Source organism: Brachypodium distachyon, chromosome 3, assembly GCF_000005505.3.
Source record: "Brachypodium distachyon strain Bd21 chromosome 3, Brachypodium_distachyon_v3.0, whole genome shotgun sequence".
Taxonomy (NCBI): Eukaryota; Viridiplantae; Streptophyta; class Magnoliopsida; order Poales; family Poaceae; genus Brachypodium; species Brachypodium distachyon.
The window spans coordinates 16,581,935-16,597,645 of NC_016133.3; the positions used below are offsets into that span (position 1 = coordinate 16,581,935).

The 15,711-nt window shown below is 45.4% G+C and overlaps 5 protein-coding genes across 6 annotated transcripts; 3 read left to right on the top strand and 2 right to left on the bottom strand.

The window, feature by feature from the left end:
• Positions 1–344: 344 nt before the first annotated feature.
• LOC100831557 (probable protein phosphatase 2C 44) lies at positions 345–3,453 on the top strand. Its single transcript, XM_003571490.4, has 5 exons — positions 345–776; positions 1,464–1,715; positions 1,822–2,104; positions 2,194–2,348; positions 2,925–3,453. Exons 1-5 carry the CDS (start codon positions 651–653, stop codon positions 3,063–3,065), a joined length of 957 nt encoding a protein of 318 aa, XP_003571538.1. The 5' UTR covers positions 345–650; the 3' UTR covers positions 3,066–3,453.
• Positions 3,454–3,700: 247 nt separating this feature from the next.
• Positions 3,701–6,088, bottom strand: LOC100831859. Of its 2 annotated transcripts, none has more exons than XM_024461120.1 (4): positions 5,026–6,088; positions 4,602–4,659; positions 4,471–4,514; positions 3,701–4,387 (listed from the first exon to the last, which is right to left on the bottom strand). In XM_024461120.1, the coding sequence occupies exon 1, from the start codon at positions 5,970–5,972 to the stop codon at positions 5,286–5,288; it is 687 nt and encodes a 228-aa protein (XP_024316888.1). In that variant the 5' UTR covers positions 5,973–6,088; the 3' UTR covers positions 3,701–4,387; positions 4,471–4,514; positions 4,602–4,659; positions 5,026–5,285. The 2 variants fall into 2 exon arrangements, with proteins under 2 accessions (XP_024316888.1, XP_014755954.2); XM_014900468.2 differs by having other exon boundaries at positions 4,923–6,088.
• A 262-nt stretch (positions 6,089–6,350) lies between these two features.
• LOC100832156 (pre-mRNA-splicing factor CWC21) lies at positions 6,351–7,095 on the top strand. Its single transcript, XM_003571492.4, has one exon. It carries the CDS (start codon positions 6,520–6,522, stop codon positions 6,883–6,885), a length of 366 nt encoding a protein of 121 aa, XP_003571540.1. The 5' UTR covers positions 6,351–6,519; the 3' UTR covers positions 6,886–7,095.
• A 133-nt stretch (positions 7,096–7,228) lies between these two features.
• LOC100839420 (uncharacterized protein At4g37920) lies at positions 7,229–12,587 on the bottom strand. Its single transcript, XM_003573513.4, has 6 exons — positions 12,238–12,587; positions 11,493–11,767; positions 11,038–11,203; positions 10,419–10,660; positions 8,426–8,613; positions 7,229–7,804 (listed from the first exon to the last, which is right to left on the bottom strand). The coding sequence occupies exons 1-6, from the start codon at positions 12,503–12,505 to the stop codon at positions 7,591–7,593; spliced, it is 1,353 nt and encodes a 450-aa protein (XP_003573561.2). The 5' UTR covers positions 12,506–12,587; the 3' UTR covers positions 7,229–7,590.
• A 114-nt stretch (positions 12,588–12,701) lies between these two features.
• LOC100832466 (putative wall-associated receptor kinase-like 16) lies at positions 12,702–15,709 on the top strand. The gene is made up of 2 exons (XM_024461126.1): positions 12,702–12,872; positions 13,976–15,709. The coding sequence occupies exon 2, from the start codon at positions 14,022–14,024 to the stop codon at positions 14,817–14,819; it is 798 nt and encodes a 265-aa protein (XP_024316894.1). The 5' UTR covers positions 12,702–12,872; positions 13,976–14,021; the 3' UTR covers positions 14,820–15,709.
• Positions 15,710–15,711: the final 2 nt, after the last annotated feature.

Genomic DNA, 15,711 nt, shown 5'->3' on the forward strand with positions numbered 1-15,711 from the left:
CAGGATACGTTCAAAATGGGTTTGGGATTGGCCAAAAATAAATTTAAATTGTTTCAGCAATATCTTACATCGAAAAAATCCACAAAGGGTCCAGCGCAAAAAAAAAATCGTCTTTGATGACCTCCCAAAGTGTTTGATAAAACTGCTTGGAAACTTATACGGATCAGGAGATTTTTTATTTTTTGACCAGTTGGTCCGGACCAGAAGCAGTAGCAGTAGAAGAAATGGTCGACAAGTGGGGGGTTCTGTTGGTCTCCTGGATTATCTCCTTTGACTCGCAAACCGCCTTGCTTTCCTTCCCGCGGGACCCACTTCCCGCGTAAACTCCACAATCAATCCATATTCCGTTCCAATCACCCCTCAAAACGGAGCATCCTCCTCTTCTTCTCCTTGTTAAAAAACAAATCTTCCCCCACGCCGGCCGGCCGCCGTTCCCATCCCGTCAACCCCGAAGCAAAGCAAAGCAAAGGCAGCGAGAAGCACGAGGGGTAGGGGGGAAAGGAACCCAGGAAGATTTTGATTTTTCCTTCCGGATTACAGAAGCTCCGTCTCTTTCTCTGTCCCGCGGACTCCACGACGGACGGGGGAATTAGCCGAGGGGTCGATCGATTCGGCAGCGCGCGGCCCTGCCAGTGGTGTCGTGGTGCGCTATGGCTGGCGGCGCGCGGGCGGAGATTCAGCCGGCGGCGGCGTCGTCGTCGTCGTCGTCGTCCGCTCCGTTCCCGTCCGCGGGGCGCCGCGGCAGGAGGCGGCCCGACATCCTCACCATCCTTCGGGTAATTAATCACTGCTTTGCTTTGTTTTGTTGATCCCCACATATATACCGCAAGGGTTATGGTTTTTTTCTTTTCTTTTCCTCTGTGCCGCCGTCGTGTAATTAGGCGAAAAGGCATCCGAGCAGCCTGCTTGTTGTGGTGAATCGTGAATAAATTAGGGGTGGTCGTCGCGATAATTCGCGCTAAGTTTTGTTCCGCGGGATTTAGTTAGACAACAGTACCTAGTTCATGTTGTAGCAAACATGTTATCCATATGACTACCAACTCATCCTCATGTCTCAACTCTTCACTAAATGTTGTTTGCACATGTAAAATTGGCTGCCTAACTTGTTCTGGGCCTGTTCCATGTGTATTTCCCATGTTCCTTAGTTATGCCCAGCTTTTTGTGTAGATGTATAAGATCAATAGTATGCACATCTTTCTCGTTGACATAATCACATAACTATTCTTGTTGGAGCTCTCTACGGTCTGTTTGGTTCTGCCCCTAGCCTCTTAAGAAAGCTATAGTAAAGAAAAAAAAAAGTCTTAACCAGCTAAACCTAAAAAGAAAATGTAGACATGACATTTTGGATCAAGATATTCCTTTTGTTTGTTTTATTCGGTAAATGCTTTATCTATTGAAACCTTTTCTTGTTAAAATAGTTCTAGAGGTATAATCTGTTTTTTTTTTCATTTATGCATGTAAAGACTCTGGTATGTCTTGATTCATCAAATCCTGATACTGGAAGGGGTCGGAGTAAGTTGTCAAGCAATAAAGTAACACATGGATTCCACTTAGTTGAAGGAAGATCTGGCCACGACATGGAGGACTACCATGTAGCAGAATATAAGTATGAAAATGATCACGAGCTTGGCCTCTTTGCCATTTATGATGGCCATTTGGGAGATACGGTGTCCAGCTTCTTGAAAGCTAATCTTTTCAACAACATACTAAAAGAGGCAAGTTTTACTTTTGATTTTTCTTTTACGTCTATGCAAAAGATGATGCATGATACTATATATGATGTGTTAATTTAATGAGAATTTTCTTTCATATTTTTTGTAGCCTCTCTTCTGGACGAATCCTCAAGAAGCAATTAAAAATGCATACAGCTCTACAAACAAATACATTCTTGAAAATTCTAAACAACTTGGACCGGGTGGTTCAACCGCAGTTACTGCTATCATAGTTGATGGCACAGATTTGTGGGTAGCAAATATAGGCGATTCTAGGGCTGTCATATGTGAAAGAGGTAGTGCTATTCAGGTTACTGTGGATCATGAACCCCATACAGCTGATGAACGAAAGAGGATCGAAAAGCAAGGTGGTTTTGTTTCTACTTTTCCTGGTAAGTGTTTGGCTGTCTAAAAGACTCATTGTTGCTGTTTCCAGTCGGGAGGTAAAGTTATCTCTGTGCATTTAATACTTGCTTCATAGGTGATGTTCCTCGGGTAAATGGCCAACTTGCGGTTGCAAGAGCATTTGGTGATCAAAGTCTCAAGGCACACTTGAGCTCAGAACCTGATTTTAAGCATGTAGCTATAAACTCAAGTATAGAATTTGCCATACTTGCCAGTGATGGATTATGGAAGGTATGTGCTATCCGTGGAAAGATCTGCTACATTGTGTTATTTACCTTTCATGTTACCGAAGTTATAGCTTATAGCCATGTATTGGATAATTTCCATTTTGATATTCTTTCTCCTAGTTTGTATTTATGTTTTTTTGTGGAAGACCAGCAAGCTTTTGGACCAGAAAACTCGTGATAACCTTTCCAAGACCCAAAGTGACTTCTTTTTTCCGCCAAAAAAAAGACCCAATGTGACTTGATCGACTACTTTGCTAGGATGGGCCAAATTGGTGTTTTCTACCACCCTGAAACCTGGCCCTAGAGTCTAGCTCTTGGTCTCACACACAGTACATGAGCACATAACAGAAGTCAGATGAAGTACTTCCATATGTTCTTGGAGAAGTATAGTTCCTTGCAAACAATACAATTAAGTACCCTGTTAAAATAGTGTAGTTTCTTGGTAGGTGAAACATTGATATATACCAAATAACAAACCATGAAATTGACATGTTTGTTCATCTATGTTGGTTGATTTATATTCTAAGTTTTGCTTACTATTTTACAAACCAGTCCCTGACTGTCTCTTTACTGGGTTTAGGTCATCAAGAACCAAGAAGCTGTTGATCTGGTGAAATCAGTCAAGGACCCGCAGACTGCAGCAAAGCGGTTAACATCAGAGGCACTTGCGAGGATGAGCAAGGATGATATTTCGTGCATCGTCATCCGTTTCCGATGCTAATTCTCATACTCCATGCCCATCCAGCTCATGAACCTGAATCTTCCTCCTCGTACCGTCTCCCTGCAGTTGTGCCGTTTGCTGAATCTTTGTACATTGTGGCTGGTGGCATCTGCTTTACATTAGCTCAGGATTGATTTTTCGGTGTTCATTCTTCCATGCATATAAATATACATGTTAGAAATAGTAGACTGCTCATTTCAAGAAAAGGGAATAACACACTGTCCATGAAAAGGAAGAAGTGCAGATTGCTGTAAGCTTATAACCGTGTGCAAAACAATGATTTCACTTGCCGTGTGTCTTGGCTCAACTTTTTTTGTGCATATGTACGTGTTGGAAGAATGTAATGATACATTACCTCGCGACATCTATTGTACATTTGATTATCCTAGCAGCCAGGCTAACAAACAGGGCACCAGAACACCCATCCCAAAAGCCAAGAACCTAGGAGAAACGGAGAGCTGCCATCGGCGTTGAGATGGCTAAATATAGTTAGTACAACTGTTATATAGTTGTACAACAAATCTAACTGTATTTTAAATTACAATGGTGTTGTAATCTTGTCCTTGATGAGTTGTGCAAAGTGGAAACGCTAATGTGTTGTGTGTGATTAGGCTACTGCCACGTGTCTTGCAATGTTTTGGGGCTACCCAAAAAAATTTGCAGCACCTAATAGAGATAGGGCATTTGCTGGAGCACTGTTTTTGGCCTCTGGAGTACTGAAAATCCGTTTTTTGGGCACCAAGTTTGTCTCACATCATCTGTTTTAGAGATGTTGTTATAACCACGTTACCTATAGTTGATAGTGTTCCTCATTTGTACCAATACCAACTCTTTTTTTTTCATCCATCTGAACTCGCATGAACCAAGCCCGCCTGAGGATGCACACCGTTCCTTCCATTTCAACTCGCCCCATCCCCCACCTATGGACCATCAAGTACCTGGTCTCTCGAAACACCATATGCATCGTATGAAAATGTGGTTAGATTTGCCGAAAGACCATATTCATCAGATGACATGTAGCTAGATTAGCCGGAAGACCATATGCATCATATGACATGTGGCTAGAGCCTTCAAAACTGATCTCAAAGGATAGTGTATTTGCCACATGTCGTAAGATGGACATGGTCTTTTCAAGCTGGATGAGAGACCAGGTCTACTAGGATTATTTTCCCACATCTATGGCCTACTCCTTTTCCTTTTGGCGGTATCTGCCTCCTTGTAGAGTTGTTTCTTCATAGTTATTTCTTCTTCTTCGTGTTGTTGCCGCATGATAAGATTATAACGATACCTCTTACATGATCGATACCTCTTCCGTGATTCGTCTGAAATAATCCCGAGAAAAATGATCTCTCAATCAAGGAAAGCAGGTGAATATAACTGCAGCAAGGATCGTAATGGTTCGTACCAGTTTTTCCTCTGACAGGAATGACAGGGATAACAGCAGCCCAGCTGAATAAAAAAAGATAAAATTGTATGAGGCCTTCCGAAAAAGAGAAGCTAAGGTTATGCATATGCACAAGAATGCAAGGGCGTCACCTGCTCCGAGCAGCAGCCGCCTCCTCCTGCCTCAAGCATGTCGTGACAGAGTCAGACCCTTGAAAGAAAAGAAATCACAACGGTTAAATGTATGCCGGGCCGAGCAAACTATATGCTTACAACAAAGATATGTGTCTGTCAGACAATGTTCCAAGGAAATCCATAGTTTCAAGCAGGGTATCTTCAAAATAACTACTATCATCCCTTCCTTAACATTCTGATTGTGCAAGATGTGAACCAAGGCGGCAGTAGAATTCAAAGCAAAGTAACAACAAGATAACAAAGAGCAGTGATATATGAAGCAAAGGTTAATATGTTTACGGCTGCTTGAAGGATCATATTGCCATGCATGGACCAAGTGAGAAGAGCGCACGATCAGCAAGTTTGTTGGTTCAGGCATATCAAATTCACCGAATTCCACAACCTTCCCCCGCCGCAGGTCCACGGCAAAGATGCAGGAGCCAAGGAAGAAGTAGAGCTTGTCCGGGTCCGCAGGGTGGAGCAGCGCAAGCGCAGGGATGGTCCCTGGCAGCATGGCATCAATGTAGGTCTCGTCGGCCCAGATTTCAGGCAATGGCACCCTGCGCTCGGGGTTCCATTCACGAGCCTCGGTGAGCGCCCACGTGCTCACCACTGGCGCGTCGGGATCGCCGTGGATCTGCACGTACCTCAGCTTCCCGCCGCTCACCTTGACGCAGCTGCGGGCGCCCCTGCTGGCCAAACTTGTCGCCGATTTACCCGGCGGCAGCGGGTCGGTGACTGTGGGAAGAGGGACGTGTAGCAGCAGGGATCGCAGGCGAGGATGCCGTAGGAGAGCTCCACCCACCAGAGCATCCCGCCGTAGGAGACGACCTCCTCGCAGAACCACTGCCGGAGCAGCGGGGGCGAGTAGGCGAGCTCCTTGAAGGCCCACTCGCTGTAGCCCCCCGCCGTGTAGCAGAGGAGCGTGGCGCGGCCGGAGCCGTCGGTGGAGGGCTGGAGCTCCGCGACCACCACGCCGTCGCCGCCGCCGAGCACCGTCAGGCCGACGTTGGCGCCGTGGCAGCTCACCATGAAGGAGCTCTGCGGACGGAGACAGGTGGCCTCGCCGGTGCGCGCGTGGCAGAGGTGGTAGGTGACCTCGCCCGCGGGCTCCGTGGCGGAGAGGAGGAGCAGGCCGGAGGAGCCGTCGGCGGCGGCGACGTAGGGGTGGTTGAAGATGCAGGGCGGGGGAGAGACGCGGAAGGGGACGGTGAGGAGGGAGGCGCGCGGGGGGTCGGCGCAGGCGACGGTGACGTCGGCGCCCCGCGGGAAGGTGCGCTTCGCCTCCTTGCCCTTGATGACCTTGGGGATTCGGGCCAGGATGGACCACCGCTCCGGCGCCGGCGGCATGGATGGACCGGAGGGATTGGATCGATTAGGGTTCGCGGCGATTGGGTGATGGGTAGCGGCGGCCGGCGGGGATCCGGGAAGGGGAAGGGGAAGGGACCGAGGCGGTTGGATTTCTTCCGATCCTAGAAGGCTAGAACCAACAACAGGGGTTCCTTGCGTTCAAACCTGGCAAAATGAGCCGGGCCGACTCAAAAAAGCCCACCGATAAGGAGGCCCGGCACGGGTCCAAACACATATCCTAGCCCAGCAAGGCTACAACCGACGAACCCCCACCGGATTTTTCTCAAAAAAAAACCCACTGGATTTATGATTTACAGGTTACTTTTGACTGACGAGGGGGACCCACCTCGCCCTCTGTTTAAAGATGCCTTCGCTCGCCCGCATAGCGCCATAGCCGAACAGCGCGCTCGCGGTTTCTTTTCCCCGTTACGTTTCTGCGCAAAGTGGGGCATATCTCAAATCCCCCTTCCGTTTCTTCCACGCCCCGCCGTCGCGAAACCCCAGAGAGAGAGAGGAGTAGAGAAATCCGCCGCCGCCGTCGGCCGGGATGTACAACGGCGTGGGCCTCCCCACCGCGCGGGGTTCCGGCACCAGTGGCCGCGTGCAGTCCAACAACTTCATCCTCCGGCCCCGCCCCTCCCCTTCCTCCTCCCGCGACCCCGCCGCTCCCGTCGTCGCGCGCGGCGGCGGCGGCATCAGGGAGGAGATGGCGGAGCACGAGCGCAAGCGGGCGATGGAGTCGCGGCTGCTGGAGCTGCGCGAGGCGCTCGAGGAGCAGGGCTACGCCGAGGCAGAGGTCGAGACGCGCCTAGCCGCCGAGGCCCGCAAGCAGGCCGCCGAGTCTGCCGCCGCGGCGAAGGAGGCGCCCGGCCACGGCGGCGGCGGTGTCTGGCCCAAGGGGACGCCTCTCTAGGGTTCCTCTCCACCCTCCGTCGCCATGGTTTGCGTGGAAGCAAGACGCCGCCGACCCGAAAGGAAATCGAGAGACCTCGCCACGACGATCTGCAGATTTCTGATCAGTTGCATTGATCTCTGTCATGTGCTTGTATAAAGTACTACTCCAATACTACTGTCTCGGTTGAATTTTTATGCCAATGATATATGGTCGAAAAAATTCCCCTGTTTTCCTCCTGTAGGATCATGTTTGGAACTTTGCAGCATCTTTAAATGATTGGTAACATACATGAATCTTGCAGCACATGGTGATCCAATTGTGACAGCTGCTAAAGAGGGTCGGATCTTGCTGCCTTCCTCCAGGAGCCAAAGTTTGTGATTCCATGTTTCACTCCCAGATGTATAAACACCTGCAGTTGTAAACGTGGAGTTCTAGCTAAACCTGATCTTATATTCCAAGGTAACCTACCAAAGCCACCTACCTACTACTACCTTGAAGGCTGTAAAACCATTGCTAGCTACTCCGGCGCGGCTTTTAACTAGCTCTAGTACGAAGCCGTGTCAATCTTTATGAAACGGAGAGAGTAGCATGCTGCGAATTATGATTGATCTTTAACTATAGGGGTCCCTTAACTATAAGGCAAGCTACAAAATTATCTTCTCTGCAAACTCTAGACCGGCCGGTGGCTTTCTTCGAAGTCCCAGAGATCAGCCATGTACAGGATCACAACTGTTCCAAACCTTCCTCCGATCCTTCGTTCTCGGGGTGTATGTACTGTTTCATGTATTCTTCCTCGATTGTCTCCCTGAGCAGAACTAATCTCTGGATGATGACTGGGTCGCTCATCTTTCTCGCGTCCATAAAATCCGTCTCCTCCTTGTTGAGATGGTATGAATCGAGCATCATTTTGATCCATTTGTGGAGTTCATTCGGAGTTCTGCAAGTAAACAATGAGCAGGCATCAGTAAAATGCATAGACATCATGACAACCGCCTTAGCTTAAACGGAAGCATCTCTCTATGTAATCGTGAACAATGACCAGTGAAGCAAAACAAAGATGGAAGGGGCCAGAGCAAGAACGATGAACAAACAGTTGTTTAACTCTGAATCTAGCATTAATTTTGATGAACAGTCTTCCATGAATATGTCCAAAAGATTTGATTGGGTTCATGCATCCCATGGCAACATTATTTTGATAGGGTGTAAATTAGACAAGTCATCTTAATGCTTACATATCATTAGATGTTTTTTTCCCTTCCAACTGGGGCTACCCCCCTTTCCATTAATTGCTCAATGGAAATAATATATCAGTAGATGGTAGTTCAGTGGAGCATGCTAAACGCCAATGAATGCTTACCTTAACAATAATAGAATTAACATTCCCAATTGACTACTTCAATCAACTTAAATAATGTTTGACAAAAATAATTAACACGAAAAACCAGATGTATGTGACACGATAAGTATACCGACAGAGTATATCAGAGCCCATGCACAATTTTGTAGGCAGTAAATCAATGGGAATTCTGCATAACATATTTTGTCAATCGTTGCTTACGTATAAAGAGCATCTTCATCCTTGGCTTCATGCTCATCTCCTGGAGAGAAAGCAGTTGCAAGAGCAGCAAATCTCTCTTCAGGATCTTCAATATTCAGTAGGTACTTTAGAAGCTTCATCTCTGGTGGTGAGATGATTCTGAGGCTCTCCTTGGTAGTTGTATAAATATGATACATTATATCCTTGACCTATGCCATACAATGCGAGTAAACAAACATTTTGTAAGAGTTTTGGCTCGTAATATTGCAAGTGTTCCTTAGTAAAAAGTGTTGGAGATATGCCCTAGAGGCAATCATGTGATGATGTTATTTCCTATGTATTCATGAGTTATTGTTATTGTCCTTGAACATCATCACTGATATGTATCAATAAATACGTGATTTGTTTGTGAGACTATGTATTCTATGATGTTGTTCTAATGGTCCCTAGTCATTGAGGTTATGCGGACACATAATCTAGACTAGCAATGTGAATCAGTATGATGACTATGTTTCACAAGTCATAGGGCAAGGTGTTGCCGACTGATAGCATGGACTCGACAATGAGATTGTTGAGTCGGACAGACCCGCACTGAGACACAACGAGATGATTGTCATTTGTTAGTCTCAAGTACGATGTATATGCCAGTCCTAGACCTGAGGTCATCGTATGAGCTTGGGATGTGAATCGGCCTACTTAGGGGTTGCCAAACGCTACTCCGTAACTGGGTGGTTATAAAGGTAGCTTTCGGGTTTGCTGAGAAGCATGCTGCGAGTCATGGTTGAGCAAGATGGGATTTGCCCCTCCTGTTCGGAGAGATATCTCTGGGCCCTCTCGAGTGATCAGATTCGGAAAGCATGGCCATGCGACTTGGGTTAAGTGTTAACCCGTTCGGGAATCTGTATCACAGGAACGAGAAGAGACTCGAGCTATCCACAAGGATGACACGCACTCGCCTTGAGCTCGACACACATATCGCGAGGCAAAAGGAATGTTGCATATGACACATTGTATGGTTCGTCAATATACCTTGTGGTTACTCGGGAGTTGGCACGTGCTGCTAGGCGCCGCTACCAACTATCGACTTGAGTCGGTGCCAGTGGACGAGTAAGGTGTTACTCGGGCCCGCAGTCCGAGCTCGTAGTCGTGGCCGACTGACCGCGAACCTGAAGGGTCACACGCTTAAGGGGTGGGAACCGAGTTGGATCGGATCCAACTCGTATCGGGCTTGGACTCCTAATGGGCCTCAAGTGTTGAGCCCACTAGGGACGTCTATATAAGTGGAGGAGACCAACCCGTCTAGGGGGAACCCCAGTTCAGACGCGAGTTAGACTCGGCCGTCGCACCTCCACGCCCAAAGCCTTGCGATCGGATCTAGCAGTCCGCCGCACGGAGTTCCTCCCTGTACGTGTGGATACCTCGGAGGCGCTGCACCTGCGGCGCTTGGACGAACTGTTCGTGGGATCGGCGAGGAGGAGCAGGCTGTTCGACTACTCGGCATCGACGCGCTACATCGACTCTACTTCCGCTACGGGTCTGCGCGTCTAGTGGTAATCTCGTGATCCATTGTCTACAGCATTGATCCGGGCGGAAGCGGTAGAAAATTTTATTTTGTGCTAGCGTAGCATACCGTGTTCCCCAACAAAAAGCACATCAACATTAATTAACGGATAATGCTAAGGCTCTTTACAATTGATGATACAGTGTGAGGTATAGTTTATACAGGTACTATCATAAATGATCCTGACAGCACGTGCAATGCTTTTTACTAAAAACGGCATGCATAATGTATAAGATTAATCAAGTTAGGTAGTCTAATTCCTATCATCAAAGCTTACTGCACCTACATTTTTCTTGAAGTGCTGCTTGGCTGCATTTAAACTTGCAGGATGACAATAGCATGGAACATAAAGCTCAGGTGGCCAGGTGGGCAAGATATATGTACTTATGTAGCAATAAATCAGGATCTAAACATGGAAAGCTTATAAAAAGTTCAATATTCACTTAGACAAACCTTGTTCTTCATAGTTTTAGAGTCTTTTGCAGCAGCCCAAGCTTTATTAATCAGGAGAACTAAAGATGAGTCAAGTTCTTTAGCCTTAGCTAAGCTTTTAACTTTTTCACAGGCGTCATCTAGTGAAGAAGAATTCAGTATATCATGAAACTTTGCTTGAGTAGAATCAATGTCCAACTGCTGCAGTGTGCAATCATATGCATGAATTGCAGACAGGCACTTAGCCCCAAGCCTGACAATTGCTGCATAATGTAGAGACGACAGAATATTTCAGCACATAAACAGAAAATAAGATCATGAAGTACTGTAATAATGATTGGGCGTACAACTTAAGTGAAATAGACACATTTGTTCGTCTGCTCGGTTGATTGGAACTGAATCTAACCATAGCTTCTCAAAATTCTTCATTGGGTTTCTTATATTTTACTTTTCTGACTGTTTGAAGCCAGAGATCACCATGCTGCAAGTTCTCAAGAACTAAATAAAGGGTCTGTTTCAGTATCCTTTTATCATATTGTGTATATTTGTTAGTGGCTAATGGCTCGATAGTCAAATAACAAAAGTAAGTAAAATATGTGCAATTTGTGAACCAGGAAATCTTAAGAAGGTAAGAAGTTACCATCTTGCTCATCAAGGCCATTATAAGCATTTGTAAGAAAATTAAGATTGCGGAAGAACTCCCCAGTGAAGTCCTTTCGTCTTCTCGCAACAATAGCATTGATATCTGTGGGATTCTCACGGAGCTCTGCGAAGAGTTCCATGTGCTTCTCTATTTCATTGTCGATCTGGGAAATTAATTGTAAACATGAAGAGGTTCAGAAAATTATGATATGATGCATATGAACACTTCTCTTGATTGACCCCAGTACACTTAATCTACAATATCATTGTGTAAACTAGATATCTCATGTTCCCAATATGGATAGTTAAAAGATTACATATAAAAAAAATATGTATTTGTGAAAACAGAGTTAGAAAGTGAGGATGCATAGAGGAATCAAATAAAAAAATATTAGTTGGCTCATAGTTCAAGCAGGCTTGAAGGTTATTTGTTCTGCTAAAAAAAGAACATACCTTCTTTACTTTTCTAGCGAGTAGAACCAACTTTTGCTTCACTGAAGAATCAGTCTCCGTGTCTATGCGCACTTGGCAATGCTTGTAGAAATGTTGTTTGTATCTTCGCCACTCCTCTCTGAACACCAGTATTTTTCGCCAATCCTTCGTTTGTGGTTTCTTATTCATGAAGAAGTCAATGAACTTATCACAGATTTGGGTCATCGTGTACCCCATTGCGACTTCACTCTCGGTGTCGTTGTCCACTTTAGCAACAGTTGGGCTAGCTACACAACCTGCAATTACATGAAGTAACTCACAAGGCAAGAACAAAGTCAGTTCGCGTGCAGACAGCCGCGGGTAATGACCTAATTAGTACAGATTTGGCATCGCAGAATTATGTTTGAACTATTAGCTATTACTGGTAGAAAAGAAGAAGTAAAATTCCCTTAAAAAAAGAAGTATTCACAAATGTCCCCTGTTAAAATTAACATCAATTTGTACAAGGAAATGAGATTACATATATGAATCTCATACATCGCTAGAGGAACAAAAATGAAATATTGACACATCAAAACATTTTTAACCATGTAAGGCATGTGCCTGGTGACAAACGACGATTGCTGAATAGTCCTATGAGTGTGACAACTAGGTTCAATTTAAGCTTCCTACTTCGAAATCCCCACCTGTGTGCTAACGGTAGACAATCGAATCCATCCATCTAAGCAAAGCAAAGCAAGGGTTCCTTAACTCCTTACTCCTTTACCTGGACAAGAAGAACTCGTCCGGGTCCCCACGCCAAGAGTCCAGCAGAAGGGAGGAGGAGGAAGGGGGCGAGTAGGAGAGAACGCTTGGAGGCGGGGTGCTTGAGCGGTGGAAGGAAGCCTGCAGCTGCAGGCGCACATGAGGCGAGGAGGTCGACGAGGGCGCGAGCGATGGCTGGACACGAACGGGGGAGCCGCCGCTGGGAGGAGGACGATGAGGGTGCGGCCACCTGGCCGGAGAGGCGCCGAGGGGCCGCCGGAGCAGCGCATTGGGGCTAAAGCTCGACTTTGGGTGGGGAATGGCGGAAGAGTTTACCAAGTTTCAGATAGGCTGCAGCACAGTACAACTTTCACTGTGGCGATAAATAATCCTCCACGCGAGTGGCAGCCGTCCGATCGGACGGTCGTGCAGACGTCCGTCCGTAAAAGCCCAAGCCGGAAATTAGAATTCCCGGAGTACTAATCCCCCACCCTTCCCTCGCTAGACCAGGGTTGACCGGGGGCAGTCCAGGGAGCTAGTTCGTCGTCGCCTTGCTCCCAGCTCAGGCCATCCTGAATTCGTGGCCAATTCGTACCTCAGATTCTGCCTGTTCTTCTCCAGGATTAGGATTCATTCATCCGCCGATCGGTTGCCGAGGTATGTATTACGTTTACCATGCTTCTTTTTTCCCTCAATGTATATTTTGAGTTGTACGGCCGGCCTCAACGCCTTGCTGCATCATGTGTTGTTGATTTGATCTTAGTTTTGCTTCTGTGGGTTAATTCCGTAGGTTTTTGTTCTTGTGAATAGCTTGTGATTAGCAAACAGAGTAACACTGACATAATTGGAGGAACAAGATTACAGTTTGTTCAGGATTTTGTATTGGAATTTTCTCATGATTGCATCTTGAGCTCTAAAAATTTGCTAGTAGTATATAATATACAAAATAATTATCATCTTTAGTGTTTTCATTTCGGAAATATCAGTAACAAATTACTCCGTATCATATTTGCATGAGAAAATTCCATATTTGCCACTGAAAATTTGCTCATATATCTAAATACCACTCAAAATTTGACTGTTCCAAATATGCCACTCAAATTTTGCACGGGGTACAAATATGCCACTACCGTTAGTTCACCGCTAGTTGACCGTTAAGAAAGAGATGAAAAGACAATTTCGCCCTAGGTAGTATGTTGATTTTCCCTTTACAACAAAGCACTCATTTTAGAAAACTTATAATTCCGGTTTTTTAAGATGCCAGTAACACAACATTTAGGAGTAAGTTTCAGCAATAATGATTTTGGCATGAAAATTGAAAATTTGAGCAGCACTTCCATTGATTTTACCTAACATCACAAAATTCATAATAGCTTCAGAAGAATAATATACTAAAACTCATCATAATTTCAGCATACGTGCTCACGAGCATTTCAACAACATAATGTTCAAAAGATAATAGTCCGGTGACTAGGAGCATTTAGGTCAATATGAAAAACTGACAATTGACTTAACGGTCAACTAGCGGTCAACTGACGGCGGTGGCATATTTGTACCCCATGCAAAATTTGAGTGGCACATTTAGAACAGACAAATTTTGAATGGCGTTTGGACATATGGGCAAATTTTCAGTGGCAAATATGGAATTCTCTCTATTTGCATAGGGTTCATGTAAACATTCATTATCCTCAACTAGAATCTAGTGCAAATTTTACCAGTGAATCAAAATTAATAATACAAGTTTACTTGTTTGTTGGCAGGCTTTTACTTGGAGATAAACTGCATAATCTTTATAAGTGTCATAAAATGGAACTCCCCGAAAACAAGCTTGCTTGCTTCATCCAAGGCAATGAAAAGGCAAAGGCAAAGTGGAGACCGGTCAACAATCATAACATAAACAACTTCACAGAAGATGAGATTAAAAGGATTACTAAGAATTATAGCACTCCCATTGGCAAAGGCTCCTTCGGAGAGGCTTACAAAGGTGTTCTTGATGACGGTGCTCAAGTTGCCGTAAAGAAATACATCCGCCAAAATTTGAAAGAAGGGTTTGCTAAAGAGATAACCGTCCATTGCCAAATAAACCACAAAAATGTCGTCAGGCTCTTGGGCTACTGTTCAGAGGAAAATGCTTTAATGATGGTCACTGAGTACATCTCTAGTGGAAACCTCAGAGATGTTCTTCATGGCAGCAGCAAGGTTCCCATCTCTTTGGATGCAAGGCTACGTATCGCTATTGAGTGTGCAGAGGCATTAGCCTGCATGCATTCCATGTATCAACCGATCATTCACGGCGATATCAAGCCTGATAACATACTTCTTGACAGTAAATTGGGTGCAAAATTAGCTGACTTTGGAATATCAAGGTTGCTTTATATGGACAGCACTCAATTCACCATGCACATAATAGGCAGCAGAGGCTACATGGACCCGGAGCACATTGAGACCGGACGTGTTGATCCAAAGAATGATGTTTATAGCTTTGGGGTTGTTCTCGTAGAACTAGTTACCAAAGCTAAGGCAAGTGAAAATGGGATAAGCACTGACCTCACAAGAAATTTCATCAAAGCTCTTGAAAAGGGGAAGAAGGCAAGAGAGATCTGAGCCGATTACGACAGAGAATAAACAACCTGAGAATCTTCGCAGAAGATGAACCAGTAACAACCACCAACAACTATTCAGATGTCATTGGCACAAGGGTTCATTCGGCAAATTCTACAGAGGGACTTTGTAAATTGATGCGTCTCAACAGCGCGATTGGATGTGCGGAAGCGTTAGCATATCTGCATTGAGAGGAGGAGCTGTCATATTTGTATTCGGTGACGCATAAAGATGTCTTACATGGTAATGTCCAGTCTGTGAATATACTGCTCGACGACGATTTCGTGCCAAAGGTTTCGGAATTCCTGTTCCAAATGAGCTTACAATATCTATTTCGTGGAGTATGATGACCCAGCATTTGTGCAAACAGGCCTATTAACGCCAAAGACTGACGTTTACAATGTTGGGATTGTCCTCTTAGAACTTATGACCAGGAAGCTGGCAAGAGCAACACATGGTGACAAGCTCTGCCTCTGGGAGGAAATTTGTTGATGTTTTTGAGAAAGGAAAAGATATAGGGGCAGCCATGTTTGATAAGGAGATTCTTGTGGAGGAACGAGGCACTTCTGTATTTCAAGCGACCGGCTGGCTGATAATGCACTGTGTCAAACTGGATGCACGCTTTCGGCCAGAAATGGTAGAGGTGGCTGAGCGGCTTCGGCCTTCGGGGGCTTAGAAGGGCTCTGAACGGAGAACTTTCTGTTAAATTAAGTGGTGGTGCGCACAAATTTCATGTTTTTTGTTAATTTATATACTCCACTGTCTTGTGACATGTAAGTATTTGGCCATATCTGTACTCTACTCTGACATACTCTGTGAGTATTTGGCCATATAAGTACATGTAAAGCGTTTCTACGTGTGAATAAACTGCCAAGTGAGTACTGCCTTGGACATG

What these genes read in the sequence shown, in the direction of transcription:
- LOC100831557 (XM_003571490.4), top strand. Translation starts at nt 651, where the DNA reads ATGGCTGGCGGCGCGCGGGCGGAGATTCAGCCGGCGGCGGCGTCGTCG. An exon ending in ACATCCTCACCATCCTTCGG is followed by an intron (nt 777 to 1,463) that starts GTAATTAATCAC and finishes ATGCATGTAAAG; the next exon opens with ACTCTGGTATGTCTTGATTC. An exon ending in TCAACAACATACTAAAAGAG is followed by an intron (nt 1,716 to 1,821) that starts GCAAGTTTTACT and finishes TATTTTTTGTAG; the next exon opens with CCTCTCTTCTGGACGAATCC.
- LOC100831859 (XM_024461120.1), bottom strand. Translation starts at nt 5,972, where the DNA reads ATGCCGCCGGCGCCGGAGCGGTGGTCCATCCTGGCCCGAATCCCCAAG.
- LOC100832156 (XM_003571492.4), top strand. Translation starts at nt 6,520, where the DNA reads ATGTACAACGGCGTGGGCCTCCCCACCGCGCGGGGTTCCGGCACCAGT.
- LOC100839420 (XM_003573513.4), bottom strand. Translation starts at nt 12,505, where the DNA reads ATGCGCTGCTCCGGCGGCCCCTCGGCGCCTCTCCGGCCAGGTGGCCGC. An exon ending in TCGCTAGAAAAGTAAAGAAG is followed by an intron (nt 11,204 to 11,492) that starts GTATGTTCTTTT and finishes TTAATTTCCCAG; the next exon opens with ATCGACAATGAAATAGAGAA. An exon ending in CTAAAACTATGAAGAACAAG is followed by an intron (nt 8,614 to 10,418) that starts GTTTGTCTAAGT and finishes TGTATGGCATAG; the next exon opens with GTCAAGGATATAATGTATCA.
- LOC100832466 (XM_024461126.1), top strand. Translation starts at nt 14,022, where the DNA reads ATGGAACTCCCCGAAAACAAGCTTGCTTGCTTCATCCAAGGCAATGAA.